This window comes from Cydia fagiglandana, chromosome 25 (assembly GCF_963556715.1).
Source record: "Cydia fagiglandana chromosome 25, ilCydFagi1.1, whole genome shotgun sequence".
NCBI classification, from domain to species: domain Eukaryota; kingdom Metazoa; phylum Arthropoda; class Insecta; order Lepidoptera; family Tortricidae; genus Cydia; species Cydia fagiglandana.
Window position 1 is genome coordinate 10457244 of NC_085956.1, and position 20898 is coordinate 10478141.

The 20898-nt window shown below is 37.1% G+C and overlaps 1 protein-coding gene across 1 annotated transcript in view; it reads left to right on the plus strand.

Annotated features, from left to right (window-relative positions):
* Positions 1–20898, plus strand: part of LOC134676854 (aldo-keto reductase AKR2E4-like) — a 28299-nt gene that overhangs the window by 5891 nt on the left and 1510 nt on the right. Inside the window, exons 2-6 of the mRNA XM_063535236.1 lie at positions 12088–12180; positions 13529–13708; positions 14568–14684; positions 15218–15385; positions 17184–17375. Coding sequence (XP_063391306.1) covers positions 12088–12180; positions 13529–13708; positions 14568–14684; positions 15218–15385; positions 17184–17375 — 750 coding nt within the window. The remainder of the gene's footprint in view (positions 1–12087; positions 12181–13528; positions 13709–14567; positions 14685–15217; positions 15386–17183; positions 17376–20898) is intronic.

Consider the following 20898-nt stretch of genomic DNA (forward strand, 5'->3'; position numbering starts at 1 on the left):
AATAACTGTAGTCATAACTTTAGTCATTTTCAAAATAATTGAAAACATATGATTTGTTATCGTGCATGCACATGAGTACTGCTAAAATATGCTTCTAGCTCAATCAATTATAACTTTACCGCTATTAATGTACTACAAAATATACGAGCCATTTCATAAGCTTCCCAGAACCATAAGTTTTATTGGTGTATGGTATTATATTACCAAGTAATAATGAATTTTGTTCAACATGGGTCACTGCGCACCGTCATAACTATAAATCCCAACAAACAATTAGGCGACACTTAGCACCTATTTTCTTGCCTAAAGACATTTTAGCCTGGCTCTAGAATAGCCACATATTTAGTCTTAGTTTACAGTTTACAGGCTCTGGTGACATAAAAGTTTTTAAAAGGTTCATCTATAGATTTAAGATCTACAGTAGCTGTTTTGGGCGCTATAAATAAAAATATATTGCATTGAAATAAATTTGCAAAGAATCAGAGGCCCTTTAAAATTTTGTTTTAATAATACATATATGTACCTAGTTATTGACAGTATAATTTATTTCGCCAAAATAAATCCGTAGATCAGTGCACTAAAATAATTACTTGTTTTTATTTACTCGCCATTAGATTTTACTTCAAGTTATCAGATTGTAAGCTTACAAAAATGCAACGAAAGTAGATAGTGGCAAAGAAAAATAATGTGCAATTACCTTCTTGAATGCCTATTACAAATATTGACCATAAATGCTAATTACCATCTAAAGCTGAAACTATCACCTCTGTAGACCTACGCTGCTACTCAAATAGTAGGTAGTCACTTATTTTGCATCCGAGCGTGCGGCGACAAATATCCCTTTAAAGCGCCACAAGCCTCAGATCTCAAGGTGATTTTAAATTATTAATTACGGAGTGGGTTTAAACCAATATCAGCGGTCGAAAGAAACGTGTAGACGTGAATCAAATAACAACATAGATATTAAGTACTTTATATGCAGTATATGCACTGGTCTTGCAATCATGAAAGCTACGAACTGAACGATGTTATGAACCTAGAACTGGGCTTTTGACAAAACATACTTAAGTTACCTGTGATAAAAGGCAAAACAAACAAACCATCATTTATATCGATATTTCATAACAGAACCTCACATTTTGGATACTTCCATTATAAAATGTACTGTCAAACAATAATAGAATGCTGCTGGTCTACCAGGCGCTCGCCGCGCCGTGTGTTAGCTTGCTTGCTTGGCGAAATTGGTCCTGGCATACCTACATATATGTTTATAGTTGTACGGTAACTAAACAATATTTTTGGAAAGTTAATAAATATTTAGTTGATTTTATTCTAAAAATACTATTCACGCTATATTTACTACATCATCTCTTTCTCAAATTATTTCAGTCACTAAGCAAACCTCTTACTTAGGTAAAAATTAAACATTTTCTTTAATATTTTTAAAATGGCTAATTTTGGGCCTCAGAATTGAAATAATCGAGTATTCACAGAAAATTGAATATGCTTGCACATGGTATCCACCAAGTATCAGAAAAATAGAACCGGAAATATAATGAAAACTCAACGATGGCCGGGCTCCATTTACGTAACGGTGCACTGTGCACAGTGCCCATGCTGAACAAAATTCATGATTACTTAGTTATACAATATTATACAGCAATAAAACTTATATTTTTGGATAGCTCATAAAATTTCCCGTATATTTTGAAAACATTTATTGCGGTAATGTTATAATCTATTGAGTTAGAAGTATGTTTTGCTAGTACTTATGTCCATGCACGGTTAAAATCATATATTTTCAATTATTTTGTAAATGACTACAGTTATGACTATGGTTATTAGAAACCAATTATAGTACGTTTAATATTCTTTCTAATAGTATCCATCACCAATTTATCAGTAAAATAGAACCTAAGAAATAATGAACAGTTGAGGTCGATCGCCCGCCATTTACGTGATGGTGCGTTGTGACCCATGCTGAACAAAATTCATTATTACTTGGTTATATAATATCATATACCAATAAAACTTATGTTTTTGGAAAGCTAATGAAATTTCTCGTATATTTTGTAATAACATTAATTGCGGTAAAGTTATAATTTATTGAGTTAGACGCATGTTTTGTCAGTACTTATGCCATCTATGTACGGTAAAAAATCATATATTTTAAATTATTTTGTAAACGACTACAGTTAAGACTACGGTTATTATGAAGCAATAATAGCACGTTTAATACTCTTTCAAACGACACCTCACATGAACCGATCGGTCCCATAGGACTCAAGATGTGAACAAATATCAATGATGGTCGGCCGCCATCTTTGCCCCCCTTTTTTTCGACCCGTCCCCCTCTCCATAAACTAAAACCGGTCAATTCGTATTCTAGAGACCACGAGGAACACATCCATACCAGTTTTAGGTATTTAGAAGAGATGTCGACGAAAATCGTGAAGGAGAGGACTTTCGTTTAAAATTCCTACACACTATTAATACATTTGGTTTTTTTCTCATTTAACATTAAATTATTAACATTGAACCAATTTACTACTTTTGAAATAGCATTGTTTACATCATTGTAAGCTTGTTGCTGTCGTTTGACTTTGAAAATAAGTGAGGTGTCGTCTGCAAACAATACTATATCATGGCGGGTCTTAACAAGGAATGGCAAGTCATTTATGTAGATAAGGAACAGGAAAGGCCCCAATATTGACCCCTGTGGTACACCCATAGAGACCAATGACCCAGGTGATCGCTGTCCATTCACATCGACCCTTTGTATTCTACCATTTAAGTAGGACTTAAGTAAATTCAGTGCCGATCCTCTAACGCCGTAATAATGAAGTTTCCTGATTAATGTTTCATGACAAACACAGTCGAAGGCCTTAGATAAATCACAGAAGACACCTAAAGCATCTCGTGACTCCTCCCAGGCATCGAAAATATGCTTAATTAGCTCAACACCAGCATCGGTTGTTGAGCGACCCCGTGTAAAACCAAACTGCTTATTATGCATCAAATTATTAACGTTAAAATGTCGCACTAATTGAGAAAGAACTAATTTTTCAAAAATCTTGCTAAATGTTGCACAGATATCGGTCTAAAGTTAGTGGGGTCAGAGCTGCTACCAGATTTAAATAAAGGAATTACTTTACTATGTTCCATTAGATCAGGAAACTCGCCGCAATCAACACTGTTGTTAAATATAACTACCAAGTCAGGCGCTACAATTTCTACTAAGGATTTGACAGCATGGACAGAGACTCCCCAGAGGTCACTAGTTTTTTTGACATTAATTGATTTAAACGCCTTTATTACATCTGAGGTACAAACATGTTCAAAATGAAGGTCTCCACAACACTCTGGAGCGTTATCTTTTAATAATGTAACAGCAGATGAGGGTGATGAATTTAAATCCTTAGTTGTAGATACTGGTACCTCGGTGAAAATTTTTTCAAATTCTGTAGCTACTTTTAAATTAGAATCTATAATTTTGTTATCAATGTTTAGTTTAAGTTCTTTAATTGTGTGTTTCGAACGACCAGTCTCCACATTTATTACTTTCCAGGTTGCTTTAATAATGTCTGAACTACTTTTTATTTTCTGACTTAGATAATTTCGCTTAGCTATATGACAATCTACTTTAAACTTCTTCGAATACGCCTTCACATGTTCTTTAAATTCATCACTCTGATTAAACCGCCATTCCTCATATAAGGCATACAGTTCACGTCTTCTTTGATGTAAGTCCGCAGTAGCCCACTCACTAAAAACTGATGCACCACTAACTACGACCGATTTTGAGGTGAATATCGCATTATAATGATTCATAAAAGTGTGAAAGAATGAATTATACATACTATTAGGACTCATATCGGAAGACAAAAAGGGTAGCGCCTGAACTAAACTTAGCTTCATTCTTTCCACGCGGTCCGAGGTTACTGGTACAAAAGTTATTTGTTTTCTCATGGTATTTTTCCTAAATGCCTCAAATACCATTAATTGACCTAAGTAGTCAGATTCTAAATTGCTGATAACTTTTTTAGCAATAGGAAAAATATCTGTGAAAATATTATCTATACAGGTTGCACTAGTAGCAGTCACTCTAGTGGGCTCCATAAACATGTGGTTGAGATTACAAGATTTAAAAAGATTCAATAATCTACAAGACATTGTTGAATTTTCCATAATATTTACATTAAAGTCGCCGCATATAAGCAATTTCTTACTAGAAGATGATATTTTACGTAGGGCAGATTCCATTATGTTTTCAAATAATTCAAAATTACTTAATGGCGGCCTATACACACAGACAACAATAAATTGCTCTAATTCAACTGCACTTAGTTCTATAGTCCGTTCAACAGACATGGATACAATGTCCTTACGTTCCTTAAATTTTAACTGACTATTTAATATAATTAATGACCCACCATGTATGGAACTAAGTCTGGTGAACGAACTTCCCGCCTGGTGATTATTAAATTGGGGCATTAATTCATTATTATGTAACCAATGTTCAGTAAGACATAAAATATCAATATTAAAATCATTCAAAAAAAGTTCAATCTGCAAATTTTTTCCTCTAATACATTGAATATTTTGATGCACCAGGTGGATATACTTTCCATGTTTGCAGTATTTTTCATTATATTTATTTAAAACTAAATTGCCAGAGACAGAATCTTTTGTCTTAACAGCTAGTTTAAATCTATTAAATCATTGGTTATGACTGGAACCAATTCCAAGTTCAGTATATTTCCCTGAATAGGGAATATTACTCGAAACTCTGCGAAGGGGGCGCCACTACCACAATCCATCACAATCTGGGGGTCTACCGCGAAACACGAAATTTCGTTATCTAACCTCTCTATCACTTTTCATCATCATCATCCTCACTTTTGCATATTCGAACGATAAAGAGGCAGATAACTAAATTTAGATTTTCGCGTTTCCCGGTAAAAATATAATTAAATTGTTGTAAACAACATAAAATAAAGGGTTTTTAATTTTTATTTTATGTATGGAAACTTTTAGAAAGGGACAGAGATTTTCTTTGTGCATCGTATTCTGCATGTTTTCCTTTTTTCTTAAGAGTCAAGTGAAAATAAACTTTAGAGCAATGATAGTAGAGTAGGTACACTTCACTTATTGATTTAAATGCCAGTAATGACTCTTGTTAGTATAAAACCTTCTTCTAAAGTACTTTAAATGACGGAACGAGGGATTAGAGTGATGCGCTCCACTCACTATCAGTATAATGTCATTATTTTGACATTTCTTCAAAAATATTAGAAATGTTTAATAACTTCATTATCGTCCATCATTCTTTCTGTCATTTCTGATTCCATCATTCTAACCAATTCACTGTCAGTATAATGTCATTTCTAGTATCACTACTTTGACATAACTCCAATACTGACGGAAATTATTAAAATAATCTTCATTACTTGCCGTCATTCCTTCATGACACTCCCTACCCAGCAAACATTTTAAGTATTTTTTCCTAGGCTCGAAGAAGATTTTTCCAATTTAAGTGAAAATGACGTCCTAAGTCACCAATTATTTTACGTATTGTACACTTTTACTTCCAAGTCAAAATATAGGGATAATAAAACGTAAATTTCACTTCATAAATACACCATGAAGTCAGGGACTTAGGGGTTGAAAATAAGGCAAAATATTAGGTAAAATTAACCTTAAACCCTGACCAATAGGTCAAATGTACTAATAAGGTATTTTAGGTGTATTTGCGACGTAATTATTACTTATACGGGGACTATGAAGTCACGGACTTAATGGTTGAAAATAAGTCCTATTACTAGGTAAAATTAACTTCGTACCCTGACCAATAGGTCAAATATACTAATAAGGCCTTTTAGGTGTATATGCGACGTAATTATTTCTTATACGGAGACCATGAAGTCAGGGACTTTATGGTTGAAAATCTGTCGAAATATTAGGTAATATTAACTTCGAACCCTGACCAATAGGTCAAATGTACTAATAAGGCATTTTAGGTGTATATGCGACGTAATTATTTCTTATACGGGGACCATGAAGTCAGGGACTTAATGGTTGAAAATAAGTCGAAATATTAGGTAAAATTAACTGCAAAGTCTGACCAATAGGTCAAATGTACTAATAAGACATTTTAGGTGTATTTGCGACGTAAATATTTCTTATACGGAGACCTTTAGGTCGTCGATTTTATGTCGATTTAGCTACTAATTTTAGGTAAATGTTACTTAAAATAGATACCAAATTGCGACCATATAGTTAAAATCACTTGTAAAGTACTATCAATACCATAAGGTTGTGCCGCCATTTTCTTTCATTATAACGAGATGCTAAATATGAAATTGCATAACTTAAGTTGTTATATCTTGAATGGTGCCATCGCACGGTACTTCATTGTGCTAATATTCAAAATAAAACAATATTTTTGATCAAGTCAATACACTCACACACACAAATATTCAATTACAACACTCAATTACAAGCAAATATATGCATTTTGATTTTATAAAATGTTGAAAACTTAAATATTTCAAAAGCCCATCGATAGTTTTGTATGTAAACCTAACATACTGCACGAAAAAATTTTCTGTGCACTAGATTTCATCGTTCTTCATCAGCGTAATCGGCCTAAATTATTTTACATGACTTAGTGGCCGCCATTATCATTGCACAACTTAAAGTTGTTTTCTTGTTAGACATTTTGTTTCTGAGTGAAAAGAATATATAAGCGTAAAATGTTTGTGTCTCTTTTTCTCTTCATCGCGTCTCATCTAAATATTGCCTCGCAGAGTAATTATATGGATAAAAATATGTCGCCATCACGTCTAAAGGTGGTAAAGAATACCAAATTAGTACATTTTCACTACGCGGCACGTCGTGGCGACGTCGAATCCACATCGGAAACATGACCTAGTGTTGACCTAATGGTTGTAATCACTAATTTACCGTCAATAAATACGTCGCCGGCACGTGCGTTTTTTCCCCATTTATGTCGCCGGCACGTGCCCACGACGTCGATTCGACGTGCCTCATTTTGGTCTCCTAAATTGTGCGACCTAAAATAGGTGCCTTTTTCGGAATATCGACCAAAAATGTTTGCTGGGTACACTATCACTAAAAACGTCATTCCGTCAAAGTAATGTCAGTATCCATGATAGTGTCGGGGCCGTATTACAGATTATTGAAGTGTCACATGGATGGACCCTGACAGGGCATAGCACGTATTCTTAATAAGTTAATTAAATTTTTGGTACAAGCTTTTATCGCTGACTGTACTTTTCTTACGACAGACAACTAATACTCATCGAGACAAAAACCCTTAACACAATTAGGTTGCGTTGTTTCATCACAGAGTTCCTATGGCCACCTCCTGTCTCCATCATCAGATCAGCTCCATGGTACGATAATATTGCATTGTCATCCGATTTATACATGCATGTAAAATTTCAGCTCAATCGGAAACCGGGAAGTGGATCAAATTTAACTTGCAAGATTTGATTACACACACACAGACAGACAGACAACGGTCAGGTGAAACTAAATAAAAGCTTGTAAAATAGTTCTTAAAGCTAGTTCTTAAAACTAATGCAACGGGGCGATAACAATTTTGCCATTATAGATGTTGATCTTCCAGGAACTCTGTAATAGAGCAACTCTGCATCCCACCGTTACCAGGGGTGCGAAACTCCTGAGATCGGCCAAACTCGGCTCCGCTCGGCTCATCATTGCTCCGAGCAATTATTAGGGTTGGCACCACTTGACTTCCTTTTGCGTGCACGACCACAGATAAGATAATCACTTGAATTTTGACAACCCTAAATAGCCCGAAGGGATAGTGCCATACATTAGAAAGGGATAGCAAGATTCGACCCTGAACCGCTGTCAAACTTCGGTTTTGTAGGAGGTTTCCTTTCTGTACGATAGTACTATTACTTATTCTGTGCCGTTACTATACACGGTGTAACATGAGTAAACCGAATAATTTAACAGCGTATTCTTGATCATATTTAGAGACAAAAACGTCCCATAAACTTTTTTGAAATTCGCCTAGTTTCAGAGATATTATTATTAAAAAAAAAACAAGTTTTTATTGTTACATAGCGTAAAAGGCCTTCTTGATGGTGATGTTGCTGCTATGGGACGTAGTCTAAATATCCTTATTGATAAATGTCAAAAAGTGACAAGTAACACTTTGCAAAAAGTAGGTTCTACGAAAAAAAAATTCAAAATCAATTTTAAGTGACAAGTTTACCAATAACTTTTATTTTTTATGTACAAATACATTAAAAAAAATTGAAAAAACAAAACAATTAAAATTTTTTTTTTGGCGAAATTGACCTAAACTCATATTAAATTTTTTACTTCTTTTGACCTCAGAAATGCGTGGTTAAAATTATTCGGTTTCCTCATGTTACACCGTGTATTTACAGTACCTACATAAATAAATAAATAAATAAATATTATAGGACATTTTTACACAAATTGACCAAGCCACACGGTAAGCTCAAGAAGGCTTGTGTTGTGGGTACTTAGACAACGATATATATAATATACAAATACTTAAATACATAGAAAACAACCATGACTCAGGAACAAATATCTGTATCATCATACAAATAAAATGCCCTTACCAGGATTCGAACCCGGGACCATCGGCTTCGTAGGCAGGGTCACTACCCACTAGGCCAGACCGGTCGTCAAAACTACATGTCGTGCTACTTTATCGCCCTAGTGCTGTAATTAACATAATACGTGCATTACCGTATTTGCCATAATATAATCCTCAGGGGGCCCCGAACTTAGAGGATATAACCAACGGAGACGCCATGTCTAAAATTTTCGGTACAAAATAGTCTGCCGTTTTTTGCGGCCCTCCCCCGCAAAAAACGGCAGACTATTTTGTATAGGTACGTCATGTCAGATAAACGTCAGTCCATACATATGGTTGACATGAGGTTGACCATTGGCCACCTATTTTCGACAGAGGGGAACGCCTGTTAATGGCGGCTCCATTGTTAATTACTCCGAGGCCCCGAAGGACAGACAGTAACAGTATATTTAAATACCCATAATAAATAGAAGATCATAGCAGAAAAATGTTAGTTTAATTCGCTTTCTTTACTTTCCAAAAGGACCCCAAATTCTTATGTGCCCAAGGGCCCCAACCTATAGTCCGTTTTTTTTAGCATTAGAAAGAACTTCGCAGAAGTAAGCTTGTGGTTCAAAATCCGGCACTTTTAGCGGTAATCATTTGAAGTAAATTATATGTATTGACCATGCTACATTAGATAATTCAATAATTATTAACAATTAAAGACCCTGATAAAAACTGCACGCTTGCTTCTGTGGAGTTCTTTCTAATGCTAAAAAAACGAACTATAGTTTAAGACGGCCCTGAATACGTGCCGAAATATGTCGAAAATTTAAAGGGCCGTACTGTAAAACTTAGTAGAAAATACATGTGCGAAAAAATCGCAAATCGAGTCGATTTAAAACACTCCCTTCGGTCGTTAATTTATCGCCACTCGTCGCGAATTTCCTACTTTTTGCAATAATATCGTAATGTACTATATAGTCCGTTTTTTTAGCATTAGAAAGAACTTCGCAAAATAATTTGCGGTAATAAATTGAAGTAAATTACATGTATTGACCATGCTATATTAGATAATTCAATAATTATTAACAATTAAAGAAAACTGCACGCTTGCTTCTGTGGAGTTCTTTCTATAATGCTAAAAAAAAATAACTATAATCAAACTGGCACTTTTCTTTTCGTACGAGTACGGTCAAGTAATTTCATTTCATTTCACCTACCATTTCGTACCTTGTCAGTGATCTATAGATCTAATATATCCTAGCATGAGGTCCCTAGTGACTTTCATCAGGCGTGGCTCAGTCCGCGATTTCGTCGCTTTGCTACAGGTAGCTAAAACTCCATCCGTTCGACCCCAATTTTGGGGTTTGCCATAAGCCGCGCGTGGCGCTGTCGCCACCTAGCGGCCATATCTGTGCTGATCGTGACAGACGCGTTTTGTTAGAGAGTGAGTCTTCTGTACATAGTACTATTATTTATTCTGTGCTTTCATATTGATTGTTACTGTGACAAGGTACGAAATAATACGGAAATGAAATTCTTTGACTACAATAAATAGCAGTTTGTGTTACAAGGGATCAAAATTACATACCTATTTCCGTCAAGGGCGTACATTGAATCCTGAGCGTAATGAGGGATTCAAGTGTTAACGCCCAAGACGAAATAATTTTGATACGGCTGTTCATAAATTACGTCATCTATTTTTGACGATTTTTGACCCAAAAATCATCCAAAAATCATGCTTTGTATGACCCCGTTTCCTCGCTACCATCATCCGATGTCCAGACCCCAATTGAAATGACGTAATTAATGAATAGCCCCTACCGTATGACATACTGCTTTTCACATCAACTATGAAGAAATTGTTGTTCCAAAAGATGTATTATTTGACCAAAAAAAATTGTATGCAAGTAAGAAAAAATCGTGTCCTAGAACAGAAAAGTACAACTTTCATCCCTCCTAGCAGGGAAGAAAAGTGCCACTTTGATCCCTCCTAGCGGGGAAGAAAAAGCGCTTTTTCGAATAGGTGATGTGAAAATGTACATTACTTACCTACTTACTTAATTATCATGTCGGGTTGGTATCTTTATCATTAAGACAATTGTTATTAGCATTTGATGTTTGTTTATATTTAGTGACCTAAATCTGTGTTTATCTGATCAAGTATTATTATATCTTCTATACATATAAAAATCAATCCCTATTTCACTTAGTCACGGCATCACGCGTAAACGGCTGGACCAATTTAGCTGTTTTTTGTTGTGTTTGTTATTGTGCTGCACTCTTAATATAGACGCTGTTTAAACCATCATCTTATTGATGTGACAGGCCAATGATGATGTTATTGCCAGGAGAATGTTCTCGATGAAATAAACAGTTAATTAATAAGTCACCGGGTCTACCGCGATATTAATATCATTGTTTTTACATTCAATTCCGAACTTTCAGCTGAGTTGCTGTGGTCACGGAAAGACCCGTTTGTGTAATTAAATATGTGTACAAAACAGAGTATAAAGTCTTATAATTAATTAAAGTGCCAAGAAAATTGATATAGGTATGTGAAACGAAGTTCGCCAGGTCATCTAGTAACAATAATATTTTTAACAGTTAATAATATATGTATAAGCTTTGATGTTATATTTGAGGACTGTGTTGTGTTTGAAAATCCTAAAAAGTTCAAATTGTAATCATGTGGGCTCTACATGGATATTGCGGCAAAATCAAGGTATCTACCAATTTTTTTTTCTTCTTACATACTTAGAGGTAGAATGCATAAAGTTAGACCAATAAAAGTCTGCTGCGATTTTGATAGCCCACGCAGTGCGAGTGTTATTTATATGTCATAATTTCATAGAAGTTAGACGTTTAAAATACCTAACACTTGCACTGTGTGGGCTATCAAACTGGCAGACTGGCGTTCTGCAGACTTTTCTTGGTCTAACTTTAAGTATTATAACTCCATTTTAAAACTCGTTTTCCTAGAAATCGAACGACGTAAAACAGAGATTTTTTTCTTATTTAAATTCTCATGAAATGCATTTCCGTAAAACATCATATTACATCAGATCTTTCTCGTTCTGATATCACGTGTATAGAATTGCACGATTCCACGAATGCATTATTGCATCCAGTGCATCTCTACATGTCTTGCATAAGTTTATCTTTAGTCGTATCTTATGTCACCGACATTTGTTTCATCTTGTTGCCGAGATATTACCATTACATGTAGGTATATAATTTAAGATCTAAATAGTTAATTGTCTACCTTTTGATAGAGTTTGACAGTCACGATTGGCAAGTTAAGGATGAATCACGCTAGACCGGGCCGTGCCCGGGCCGAGGCGTCTGACATGTCATATTCCATAACAGCTGTCTGTGCTTTCCATAGAAAACGAAGCGCCGGAAGCTCCGGCCCTGCCCCGGCCCGGTCTAACGTGAGTCATCCTTTAATCTGATTTTCTTATTGTTTTCAGTTAGCTACCAGTGTGGAGTTGCCAAAAGTGAAACTGAACGATGGCCGAGAAATGCCGGCGTTGGCGCTCGGCACCTATCTCGGCTTCAACGAGGTACGTACGCCACTGACGCCACTTACTAGAGTTTGGTTGTCTACCAGTAGAGCCAAGTGTGAAGCCGACCGATGGCCGAGAAATGCCGGCGTTGGCGCTCGGCACCTATCTCGGCTTCAATGAGGTATGTACGCCACTGACGCCACTGACGCCACGCACATAGAGTAGCAGTAGAGCGAAGAGTCAAGCCGGACGATGGCCGGGGATTGCCGGCGTTGGCGCTCGGCACCTATCTCAGCTTCAACGAGGTACGTACCTTTAGTTCGTTTTTTTAGCATTAGAAAGAACTTGAAAGAAGGTAAGCGATCTAGACATGTCTTTTAATTAAAAACGCTTTTTAAACATCAATAACTATTACTTAAGAAAGCAGGTGAATATAAATAAACGTATTAGATTCATAATTGTTACATATTTGCCGTAACTTATTTTTAAAATGTGTTTTTCAATTAAATGACACATCAAGATTGTTTACCTTATTTCTAATGGTAAAAAAACCGGGCAAGTGCGAGTCGGACTCGCGCACGAAGGGTTCCGTACCACAATGCAAAAAAAAAACAAAAAAAAGCAAAAAAAAAACGGTCACCCATCCAAGTACTGACCACTCCCGACGTTGCTTAACGTTGGTCAAAAATCACGTTTGTTGTATGGGAGCCCCATTTAAATCTTTATTTTATTCTGTTTTTAGTATTTGTTGTTATAGCGGCAACAGAAATACATCATCTGTGAAAATTTCAACTGTCTAGCTATCACGGTTCGTGAGATACAGCCTGGTGACAGACGGACGGACGGACGCTTTTTTGCTTTTTTTAACTATGTTAATTAAAGAGGGACGGGTAGTCTTAATAATCACAGACCAAAAGTCTGTGATTATTCATTAACGTATCTATTCGCATTTTAAATAATCTCTCGAGGTAAATCTGCTAAGCAAGGAACACTCATGTTTCGCCTTAATTATATTTTTCCTTGCTAAACTACATTATTTGATGCTCTATAACATATGAAACGCCTGAAGTGGAAGTGGGCTGGTCATGTGGCAAGAATGACAGATGAAAGGTGGACACAACTTACTACTACGTGGCCGGGCCCAAGGGCTAAGAGAGGCCAAGGACGCCCTAGAGATCGCTGGATCAAAGATATTTAAAAAACTGCCGGAGAGAACTGGATACAGAAAGCCCATTCAAGGTCAACTTGGAAACTGTTGGAGGAGGCCTTCACCCGTCAGGGGCCTTAATTACCATTAATATATTACAATTTACAAATTTATATTCATTATGTACTAGTTAAGGTAGATTAAGGATGAAAATAAAGGCTTAATTAATTAATTAATTAAACTACATTATTTGCGCAGCACGGTATAATCCGGTCCGAAGACCACCAGCTCCGTGATGTGGTAACCCGCGCCATCGACGTGGGTTACCGCCATTTTGACACGGCGGCCGTGTACGACACGGAGGGGGAGGTGGGGGAGGGGATAGCGGCCAAGCTCAGGGAGGGAGTGAGGAGGAGCGATATATTCGTCACCACTAAGGTACACTCAAGTTCAAGGCTCCTCTACAAGATGGGCCAACGCCAGCCACTCCAAGGGACGCAGCCATGCGGTAGAATGAGATAGCAATATCACTTGCTCCCTCTAACGCATAAATGCGTCCCTTGACCAAGTTAAGAATGCGTTAAGTGGCCGGCGTTGGCCCATCTTGTAGAGGGGCACATACATATTTACAAGCCAACGTTCCGAAATAGTAGATTGTTAACCAAGGCATGAAATGATGCCTTTCACCCAAATTAAACACTACTTTTCATTTTGAATACGAGGAAAGTAAAATACATGTGTTTTTTTAAAAACATGACTAACGGCGCAATTCGGGAAATAAATTAGACATTCACTAGATATGAAATAGTAACGATATGTGACGTTCCACGGAAAAAGGTACCTTATGGCCGCAATAATATTGGAGCGGCGTTAATAATAGCGTAAGCGCCAACCGCTATAAGGTACCTTTTGCAATGGAACGTCACATATCGTTACTATTTCATATCTAGTGAATGTCTAATTCATTTCCCGAATCGCGCCGTAAGTATACTTACATTTTTATAGTATTTTTTAGGGTACTTTCAATTAACTATTTAGGCAAAAGTATCGTTATTACTTAATGGAATGGGGAGTCAAATATCAGAATTGAAACTTGTATAACAAATCCATTTATGTTTTCAATTTGAATCTATACTTAAGAAATAGAATTGATTTTGCTTTGTATAAAAATTTAACGACGCAAAACAAAGTAGATACTACAGGTAGGACTTTGGGCCTTATGAAGCTGGTAACATAGTTTTAACGTATTCTAATGAATGTCTTGTTTTAATACTTAACATTATTTTAATAATTTCAGTTGTGGAACACCCACCACAAACGGGAGCAGGTCTCCGTGGCCTTACAGCAGTCCCTCAATGCCACAGGACTCGACTATGTGGACCTTTACCTCATGCACTGGCCCATTGGGTTGAATGTGAGTCTATAACGACAGTATTACATGTGTTGACATGTTTTAAATGCACCATATTTTTTTTTTAATTTTTCAATGAATATTTAATACCTTTAAAATTATATTTAATCTTACGTAATCATTTTTCCACGCCGCGCGCGTTTCTCGAAAATGAGGCGCGGAGGGCTGTGTTCAGCGTTGAATAAAAAGTATAAATAATGGAGATACAGTACTGCAAGTACAGAATGTTTAATTGGAAATATCCTCCCCTTTTATAATATTAATTTTGATTTCTTAAATATTAATACTATTTGAGATATTGGGGAAATAAAAAATAACTACTTTGCCTCCCTTTTTTTTTGTTTATAACTTTTGATATTTTTTGTGTGCTAATACACGCTTCGAATACATTTTTCTAGACAATCATGACGAATCTAATGAGGTATCACACGTATTTTTAGGATTTTTGACCGTTTTCAGGATCTCAAACAGACTAATAATACCTACTCTCGTGAGAATCGAATATATTGGTAGCTAATTTAAAAAAATCATTTCAGGAGGACTACAGCTACTCCGACGTGGACTTCCTGGAGACCTGGCGAGGAATGGAAGACGCCCACCGCCTGGGCCTCGTCAGGTCTATCGGCGTCTCCAACTTCAACCAGGGACAGCTGGAGCGGCTGCTCAACGAGAGCCGCGTCAAGCCCAGTGTGCTGCAGATTGAGGTAACTAAGGAGTGGGACACGCGGCGCCTGGGCCTCGCCAGGTCTATCGGCGTCTCCAACTTCAACCAGGGACAGCTGGAGCGGCTGCTCAACGAGAGCCGCGTCAAGCCCAGTGTGCTGCAGATTGAGGTAACTAAGGAGTGGGACACGCGGCGCCTGGGCCTCGCCAGGTCTATCGGCGTCTCCAACTTCAACCAGGGACAGCTGGAGCGGCTGCTCAACGAGAGCCGCGTCAAGCCCAGTGTGCTGCAGATTGAGGTTACAATGATATGAGTGTCATTGAGTGTATGGGTGGTATGAGTATCGGGCTGCCAAGAGGGCGTACCTACCTGGGAAGACCGACTGGTGGCCGCCCGGCAGGTCGGCCCAGATACTGCTGGGAAGACAGTGGGGAAGCGGATCTGCGTCAGCTTCAAGCCGATAATTGGCAGGAAACGGCGCAGGATCGGGAAAAGTGGCGTGCTCTCGTTTCGGAGGCCAAGACCCTCTTTGGATCGCTGAGCCATATTAGTTATGATATGAGTGTGACCGTAGAGAAATATATAGTAAGCATAGAGTACGTAATACTTGCTTGTTTAAAAATTGGTTAAGCGTAGAGTGCTCACTCAATACATTTTGGTACCAAAACGACTATTATTTTCGTAGTCCACATCTAGAATAACTTTGTAGGGGTTGTCACTGATAGAAAAATATTTAATTTGAATGATTTTGATTGGCTTTTTAATCTAGCTTTACGATTATAATAACTCGATTGTAGATCACTTCAGGCCCCTATTTCACCAACGTGACAGGTGCGACAATTCGACAAGTCTCATTGTTGCTGACGTCACAGGCATCCATGGGCTACGGTTATCGCTTACCATCGGGCGGGCCGTATTCCTGTTTGTCACCATCATTGTATTATTTAAAAAAACTTTATTACATCGGCAAAAAACAGGTATTTCTCTTGTGATATTTATGATGATAATGATGACAATTGTCACAAGATTTCAAAGAACTTTCGGTAATTATTGACAGCAAATGAGTTCTGTGTCGGAATTTCGTGACAATTGTCGTATTTCTTGTGACAATTGCCATTAGCTTCGCAAAATAAATACTTATTTACTGGCGATATAGTGGAGTTTTTTTAATTAACATGTTGGTGGCAAACAACCACACCGCCCGTCTGATGGTAAGCGGTTACCGTAGCCTATGGAGGCCTGCGACGTCAGTAGGGGAGACCGAGGTGAGTTGTGACAGAGGAGAGTTGTGACATTGTCGATTTTTTAGAATCTAATGACTGTTAGGGAGCTCGCAACAGTGTGCGTTTGTTAGCTCGTAACTTGAACTAACAAACGAGCTCTATTGCGACCTTGTTTTTAGTTAATAGATTCCAAAAAATCAACGATGTCACAACTCTCCTCTGTCACAACTCACCTCGGCCTCCTCTAACAGTGATGTCGACAAATGCGACATTTGTCACGTTGGTGAAATAGGGCCCGGATAACACTGCCTAGCCTTTCAGCTCAGTCTCTAGAAATGTTCCAAAATGTATATGTAATGTGCTACTGTCTTAGAGCATTTAGTAACTGAACTGGAGACGTCATCGCTGTCATTTTCAATACGAAACAGTCTGCCGATTTTTGCGGGGGAGGGGAAGTCAAATGTATTGCTATTTCTACATGATTTCTACGTAGCGTACAAATAGCCATGCCAGTCCATACAAAAGGTTGCACAATTGTGCAAAATTTCGGCAGAGGGGTAAGCTCTTAAAGGCGACTCCAGTTATTAAATGCTCTAAGGCCACTGTATGTCCCAGGTCCACCCGCAGCTCCCCCAAACCTCGCTAGTATCGTACGCCCGCGCGCGGGGCCTCGTGGTGATGGGCTACAGCCCGCTCGGGGCGCTCGTGGCCCGCTTCGGAGCCCCCGCGCCGCGGTCGGAGGGCGTGCTGCAGGAGCTAGCCAAGAAATACGGGAAGACCGAGGCGCAGATCATATTGCGGTGGCTGGTGAGTGCATAAACAATACAAGTATTTATTAGCCGTATCCGGGGGTTATCAGAATAACCCAAAGTTGTTATTTTAAAAAATTGGTTCGATTCCCGGTTCAGACAGGCGATTATTGAAAATTATTTGAATGCAGTTCGTATTGCCTTAAAAATAAAACCGGGCAAGTGCGAGTCGGACTCGCGCACGTAGGGTTCCGTACCATAATGCAAAAAAAAAAAAACAAAAAAAAAGCAAAAAAAAACGGTCACCCATCCAAGTACTGACCACTCCCGACGTTGCTTAACTTTGGTCAAAAATCACGTTTGTTGTATGGGAGCCCCATTTAAATCTTTATTTTATTCTGTTTTTAGTATTTGTTGTTATAGCGGCAACAGAAATACATCATCTGTGAAAATTTCAACTGTCTAGCTATCACGGTTCGTGAGATACAGCCTGGTGACAGACGGACGGACGGACGGACGGACGGACAGCGAAGTCTTAGCAATAGGGTCCCGTTTTACCCTTTGGGTACGGAACCCTAAAAATGAAGTCTTCTTTCAGTAAAGTCGTGCGACGCCCTGTATTATAGTTAGGGTTGCCACCTTTTTACTAAGCAAATAGAGTAGTTCTCATCTTAATTCAAAAAATAAAAAGTACACACCATAAAAATAAAGTATTTTATTTTATTTTTTTAAATACATACTTTTTGTTCGACTTGGCGCTGTCTAACAATTTTTTATCAGTTTTAAAAATATTTATTGCGTCTAAACAGGGTAAACAGAGGTTTAGGTACACTAATAATTCGTTTCGAATCAGCTTCATTGAAGCTTTGTTTCTGTCGTCCCGCCACTTCGCATTCATTACGGAAAACACCCTTTCTGTAAATGCTGAAGTGGCGGGAACGGACAGTAAACGTGAGATCACTTTAAATATATTGGGAAACAAGGTTTCCTGGGAAAATATTGATTCCCATTTTTTAGCTGTGCAGGATTCTTTAAAACTGCTGTTGTATATCTTTTCCCTCACATCATTTAGAAGGTTTACTTCTGTGTAAAGGCAATCTATATCCAATTTAGATTGCATATTCAACATTTCAGTAATTTTTAAGATCTCTTGAAATGATAATGCAGAATTTAAGTCAAAATGACTTATAATAGCTAGCCAGTTATCAGGTTTAAAGTTGAACCATTTTTCTAGGTAACTTACAGCTTTTTCTATAAATAGATCAAAGTTTTTTAAAATTTTATTTTTTAGGCTCTGTGAAGATTGCTCAAGTAATTCTATTTTCTGCATTGTTATAAACCCATAAAATTTATCTTCTTTTCTTTTCAGTAAATCTTTTTTTATATTTGTCATTATGTTAAAAACATCCAATACTGTGATAGAATCACCCTCTAAGCTCTTCACAGTTTAACAAAATACATTTAATACATGGCTACAGAAATTTAAATACACTTCTATTAAATCTTTATCTTCATTCAATAATAATAAATTTTGCATTATTATTGGGCAATCTTCACCTAGACTAATAAAATAATTCCTTATTGGTGCCCAGTTTTTTAGAACTGTATCCACACAAGGCAAGAGTGAAAGCCAGCGTGTTCCTACATGGCGTTTCAGTTCGTGGAAATTACCATCAGCAGCTTCAACAAATTTTTTTAAGTCTTCTCTCCTAACTGCTGAATGAGCAAAGTGACTGTAGATTTTTAAAATCACGTTTTCTATATCATAAGACAGGAAATCCATGGCACGCTTTACACAGTTGTGAATAATATGTGCATGGCAATTGCCTTTTAATACATCAGGGACCTCCTCTCTAATATTAGTAAATAAAGAATGTCGAGCACCAAAGTTTGCATTTGTGTTATCAGCACTAAATCCAGAAACATTCTCAAAAGTCAAATCCAGGTTTTCTAATGACTCCTTTATAGAACTAAACATGCCATCTGCACTTTCATTACTATTTTCATAGAAATCCAGCAACTTAGTTTGAAGACCATTCTTTGCAGAAAAATATTGCACAACAAGTGGAAAAAGCTTAATATTTTTTTTATTAGAGGCATCTGTTTGAAGGCTGAAGTACTGGTCTTCATTTTTTAAATCATCCACAACACCCTGAAGAGAATATGGCCCCAACACCTCAGTCACTAAAGCTTCCATTTTTGTTCGGCCTAACCGTATGCTGGTGGCTGTGCTTGAGTCAACGTAGATAATTTTATTTAATTTCACTAGACAATCCATACTGTTGTATGAAAGATTATGTTTTATAGCATGATATGTCAAGGCAAGCTCAGCCGCTGAAACATTCTCAGTGTTATTGTTGAGACATGCAGTGTTAGATGTAGATGGAGTTGTCAGGAATTTACTTAAGAGCCCAGATGTTTTTTTAATTTCCATTCTTTTTTTGTGTGTATTAGTATTCTCATGTTGCTTTATCTGGAAATAAAAAAAAACAAACTATGTTACCTCCACCTTCACCCTTCACCAGTCCACCCTCTCAGGCCCTCAATAAAACAAGACAAGTATGTATGATACAAGTACATATTTATGTACTACATTATTCTTACTAACACAAAATTGAACAGAGTCACAGACACACCATGGCAGTAAGTTAGTTTAGTAATTTTAGTATGCACAAAAACACTCAAACAATACAGTATAGTTAGTTAAGTTAAGACTGTTAGAGTTAAAACATGCACCAGTAACTTGACCAAACAACTAACCGTGAATGAAACTGTATATTAATCGGAATTGTATACCTGTCTTTGAAGTGTGTGTAGGTACTAGGTACGGTCAGACGGTCACATCTATAAATATATAAACAGTCATAAATATGGTTACACCCTTATTACATTGACAATAAGGTGTAACTGTTTACATATTTATGTTCCATCTGTACCTATATTTATGGAGCCGACTGTACTACATAAATTATATAATATGTTAATATGTAGTATGAAAAATATTATTTTTGGCACATGGCTTAAAAATTAATGTATTCAAATTCTTCAATAAAAAACCAGTTAAAAGGCTTCATTTCATTAATCCAAATAGGTAAACTAGGTAATCTATGTAGTGTAGCCAGTGAAGGAGAATAGAATAGGTACCAAAAAAAATTAATGCTCACCTGACCTACGCCACCTGTTCCGATAACAATAACAACACCACACGCTGTGCATTTTGCATTAAAATCGTTAGTTTCATCCTTCTTTAGCCAAGGGAAATCGGCTTCCCATTGAAATTTATATTTTTGTGCACGTTTTTCTACTTTACGTTTTTTTACCACGCGAACAGTCCCATCTTCGTATTCTTCGTCACTTAAGTCACTTTCCATTTTAAATTTAAGGAATCTAACAGTCAAAACACCTTTTAACACTGTTTTAAAACTTATTCTCAACAAAAGTTTAGCGCAGAATCACACACAACACAAGAGACAAGACAGAAAAACGACAGATATTGGGGAATGGGGATACCGCGAAAATTTTATTGACACTATTGACAGTGGCAGTGGCAGCTGTCAAGCCTGTCAATGTCAATTTCAAAA